Raw genomic sequence first — 5000 nt, 5'->3', positions numbered from 1 at the left:
CAGATTTCCCCCCCCAAGCAATAGCCCTCCTAAATAACTCTTAAACTTGGACTTCATTGCACTTTATTTTTATTTAACAAAGCACTATTTACATTCCTATTAATTTATTGCTCATGATGGTTCTTTTTGTCCTTGTATTGTGTTTTTGACTTTGTTTTTTTTGTCTTTCTGTTTTACTGTGTGTTGCCTGCATGGAGAAGACCAAATCAAATTCCTAGTATCTCTGTATACATGGCGAAATAAAGTTGAATTGAATTGAATTGAATTACATGCGTTTGAGTCACGTGTCTGGATGCCCTTCTTTGATTTCATGAAGTGTACTCAAGGTTGAAGGTCACCCAGTGACATCACTGATTCATGGCCCAACTGGCTGATTGAGTGTTTGTTTGATTGATTGATTGATTCATTCATTCATTTAATTCAACTCTGATTGTGTCAACTCTCACTGCAATATCACAAATGAAGCCAACTCATCCTGAAAAGGTTTGGATGGAACATAAAAAAAAAACATTTACAAAAATGCAGTGATGATCATCAATAAATCTTCTTTAAATCCACACTAAATTGGGTTCTGAGAACATTCTAACAGTTTCCCAGAAGTCCAGAGTCTTTGCTCCGAGTAGCCACAAGCACACCTGCCAGGCCACACCATAATCTATCTTACTGTATCTTCAGTAGAAGACTACGAGTCAGAAACTGACCTCTCACACTTTGGCCATATGGGTCGGGCCCACATACCACAAACCACACACACACACACACACACACACACACACACACACACACACACACACTTTCAATGTCATTACTTGAGTGTCAAAACAACTGTGTAGACATAGTATGTCTGACGTATACAGTATCTATGCAGCATGTGTGTCCACATGACATTTGTTTTGCAGAGTATTTGCAGAGTAGTCATGTGAACAAATGAACGTGAACAAACCGACTCATCTCACACTGTAGACCATTAAACTGAGCTAATGAGTAACTCCGTAAGGTACTGTAAGGCAGTATAGGGTATATGGATCTCCCAGTCTACAAGATAAAGACTGTAAACACAGCAACGTGTTTTGACTGGCTGTATACGAAGGCTGCTGAAACACACAGGACATTCACTACTGATGCGAGCAACATTAAACTTGCCATTTGCATTTGACTCAGATTAGAGCTACAGAGGCACCCGCTCAGCTGTGTTCACTCAATAAGGGTATTCAGTGTGGACAAAGTTGGAAAACAAATGAAAAAAAAACTCTCGTTTTCCTTTTTTCCCTGTTGGTTTTGGAAATGGATATGGATATGTATATTGATGGATATGGATATTTTGTTTTTGGTTTTATATTGGAAAATGAATGAAGAAATTAAACACAGATTGTATACCGTTGTAAAAGGCCCCAAACCATTCTCAAGTCTTAACTAAGGTACATTCAGAGGGAAATAAATGACCACTGACCACCACTCAATTCAATGTCCAGTAATGCCTATTAATAGAGTAACAATGAGCCAGCACATGGCGCCCATGGTAACAGAACAGCCCATAATAAGGAAGTCAGCTGTTTGAGGCCAGCCATAATAGGATAACGCACGTGTATGATGCAATATGGAGAAGCGATTCCGATTATGAATATGACTATGTACAAAGTCATTCATTTGTATGCTAAATATGAATCAGCGGCTGGGATTTTTAATTACTGGAACTTCAGCACTCACTAAATCAAATGGCAGTTACGTGTCATGGACATGAAAGCAGGACAGCAATCCGCCTGGTCAGGGCTCAGTCACACAACAGGCATCTCACAGCACTGCCTGAATGTGTGTGTGTCTGTGTGTGCATGCATGTGTGAGTCTGTGTGTGTGTGTCTGTGTGTGTGTGTGTGTTTGTGTGTGTGTGTGTGTGTGTGTGTGTGTGTGTGTGTGTGGCTGCATGTATATGTGTGTGTGTGTGTGTGTGTGGGCACATGCATGTGTGTGTGTGTGTGTGTGTGTGGGCACATGCATGTGTGTGTGTGTGTGTGTGTGTGTGTGTGTGTGTGTGTGTGTGTGTGTGTGTGTGCGTGTGAACAAGAACCTGTACAAGTAATTCTCACCTGGAAAGTCAAATAAAAATCCTCTTCAACATTTCCCTCATAGTCGAGCAACTCACTGAGTCCATGAGCAAGATCCTGTAAGACAAGGTATGCAGTATCTCAATAAATATCTCAATGACCTAAACTGATGTGGGTGGGACAAACCAAGCTGGACACACACACACACACACACACACACACACACACACACACACACACTGAACACCAGGGAGGGACAAAGACAGACAGGTCAGACCTGCATGTGAACAGGCAATATGAACAAGAAACCCTGTCCGCATTTTGTATCTGTCTATCATGTGTATAACAATCTGCATCAATCAACACCCCTGTTTATGCAGACTCTGGATATATGCATGCATGGTCTCTTTTCTGTCTGTCATCTTCCCTTTTCCCCTTTAAGACTTACACAAACATGCATGGTGATGACCTGGACAAACCCAAAAGAGCTGCACTCTCACAGATACCCTTAACAATTCAAAACCTATTCTCTAGCGCCCCCTGGTGTATAAGTGAATTTATACAGCACAGCCTGATGCAATTTGACTGATGCAATTTGACTGGCAATTTACAATCTCTTACACAGTGCATCCTCCTCAACTGCATTGTGTCATTACAAGCTAAGCTGACAATCATAATTCAGTGAATAAGAAGGAAGAAAAGACTAAGGCTTGTGGCCCTTTTTAACTTTATCCAAATGTGCTGTCACGTTAACCAAGCTCCATATAGGCTACCTCCTTTGCTTACATAGAGTTTATTAAGAGGCCATCAGTAACTTGATGGGGACTACTAATTACAATGTGTATTAAAACACAACAATGATAGAGATTGAGATATACAGAGAAAGAGCAAGAGCAAAAAGATATACAGAGAAAGAGCAAGAGCAAAAAGATATACAGAGCTTTCAGCACCTCAGGCCACAGTGGTGTAACAGTACAAGTTATAAGTAACTATGTAAGGCCTCTTCTGTGCATTCTGGTATGACTTACAGGTCAGACAGGGGCAAGTAGATGTCATACATTTTAAGCAACAATCAGAGGATTGAATGCTGCTGATGAGCATGTGATATTTAGGTCACAAGGACAGGTTTCTGCTGTAGTGCTTGTGGAGAGCCACTTACTGGCATCACCTGCTGCAGGTCATCAAGGCCCAGCGTCGCCATGCCAACTGGAGTGTTCTGGTCACATGGCACTATAGGCGGAGTCAGGAGCTTCTTGTAGCAACAGGGTGGGAAGTGAATGTCCAAGGCGATGCTGTTATACACAGCTAGTCCCATGAGCTAATACACACACACACACAGGGTTAAGGACAGAGAGCTAACCGGGCTGATTCACACACAGTTTACATGTGTACACGAGACAGGTTTCACAGCAAGATATAATAGGGGCCACTTACTTTCTTTAAAGTATATTTTTTAGGGCTTTTTGCTTTTTTTTGTAATAGGACAGTGAAGAAACTGAGAGGAGACGAGTGGGAGAGAGAAAGAGATGGGGTGGGGTTGGGAAATGACCGGTCCAAATGTGGTGCGGGCGCTGTAGTCACTAGCCAGTTGCGCCACAACCCCCAGGAGCCACTTACTTCTTGACATGTGCAAGTGCTACTCAACCTGCTGGTGGTCAACACTAGGGGGCGCTGCACAATGCAACACTCTGTTTTTATTCTGATGGTCAATACTAGGGGCGCTGAAACCCTTTGTTTTTATTCTGCTGGTCAACACTAGAGGGCGCTACACAGTGCAATCCTCTGTTACTGTATTAGGCCTATTCTGAGCTACAGCTATTACTGTAATATTAGTCACAAAAAGAATATTAAAATATAAACAAATTGGTTTCATTTCGATGCAGACTTTTAACCAAATACACACAATGACTCAAAGAGATTTTTTTTTAAAAAGTAACCTAAACATAGGTTAAATGTTTACGTTGTACAGACCACTGCTCTACTGGAACAGCAAATACACTTACCAATCAGATTTGCTAGATTACAGCTGTTAGGGTATTTTAAGCCACAGGCAAACATACACTTTGCTATTGCCCAGGAGCAAAACAAACACGTGTAGAAAGCTGTAGTTGTATGTGCTATTATTGAGTTCAGTATAATCAAGTAATAATAATCAAGGCAAACGACCATCCTGCACTCTACACCACCAGCAGCTCACTGGCTGTTCTGTGGCAGTTGTTGACACACACATGTGTGTATGCGTGTGCGTGTGTATGTTAGTGTGTGTCTGTGTGTCTCTCTCTCTCTGTGTGTGTGTGTGTGTGTGTGTGTTCCCTGTGACAGAGCCAGATAAGTTCATATGTATCCCATAAGTAGACTCTGGCTACTCAGTGTAAGGAGATGCCAGAGATAAATGGGAGCACTTACTGTACACACACACACTCACACACACCCACACACACACACACACACACACACACACCCTTGATGTTATTGGAGTGTGAAGAGGGGAAACTCTGGTGATGGAAGAAAAGTCTCTCAAGGCTGAGCTTGTGTGTGTGTGTGTGTGTGTGTGTGTGTGTGTGTGTGTGTGTGTGTGTGTGTGTGTGTGTGTGTGTGTGTGTGTGGGGTGTGTGTGTGTGTGTGTGTGTGTGTGTGTGTGTGTGTGTGTGTGTGTGTGGGTGTGTGTGTGTGTGTGTGGGTGTGTGTGTGTGTGTGTGTGGGTGGGTGGGTGTGTGTGTGTGTGTGTGGGTGGGTGGGTGTGTGTGTGTGAGCTTCTCCATGTATATGTGTATGTGTGTGTGTGTCTGTGCGAGATTCTCTATGTCTATATGTGTGCGTGCGTGTGTGTGTGTGTGTGTGTTTCAAGTTAGGGAGGATTACACTAAAACTGCAGCAAACTGAAAGGATATTAAATATTTACCCAATGATTCCACTCTCTCACACACACTGGCTTTGAGAGGATACTGAACTGGAGAC

The 5000-nt window shown here is 42.5% G+C and overlaps 1 protein-coding gene across 4 annotated transcripts in view; it reads right to left on the bottom strand.

The window, feature by feature from the left end:
* Positions 1-5000, bottom strand: part of LOC121685567 (probable E3 ubiquitin-protein ligase HECTD2) — a 64507-nt gene that overhangs the window by 21944 nt on the left and 37563 nt on the right. For all 4 annotated transcript variants that reach the window (XM_042066162.1, XM_042066161.1, XM_042066164.1 and 1 more), the window contains exons 15-16: positions 3202-3360; positions 2085-2159 (exon numbers count right to left, since the gene is read on the bottom strand). In XM_042066162.1, the coding sequence (XP_041922096.1) occupies positions 2085-2159; positions 3202-3360 (234 nt within the window). The remainder of the gene's footprint in view (positions 1-2084; positions 2160-3201; positions 3361-5000) is intronic.

Source organism: Alosa sapidissima, chromosome 16 (assembly GCF_018492685.1).
Source record: "Alosa sapidissima isolate fAloSap1 chromosome 16, fAloSap1.pri, whole genome shotgun sequence".
NCBI classification, from domain to species: domain Eukaryota; kingdom Metazoa; phylum Chordata; class Actinopteri; order Clupeiformes; family Clupeidae; genus Alosa; species Alosa sapidissima.
Note: the sequence above shows the minus strand (reverse complement) of the source record. Positions and strands in the feature narration are given on the sequence as shown.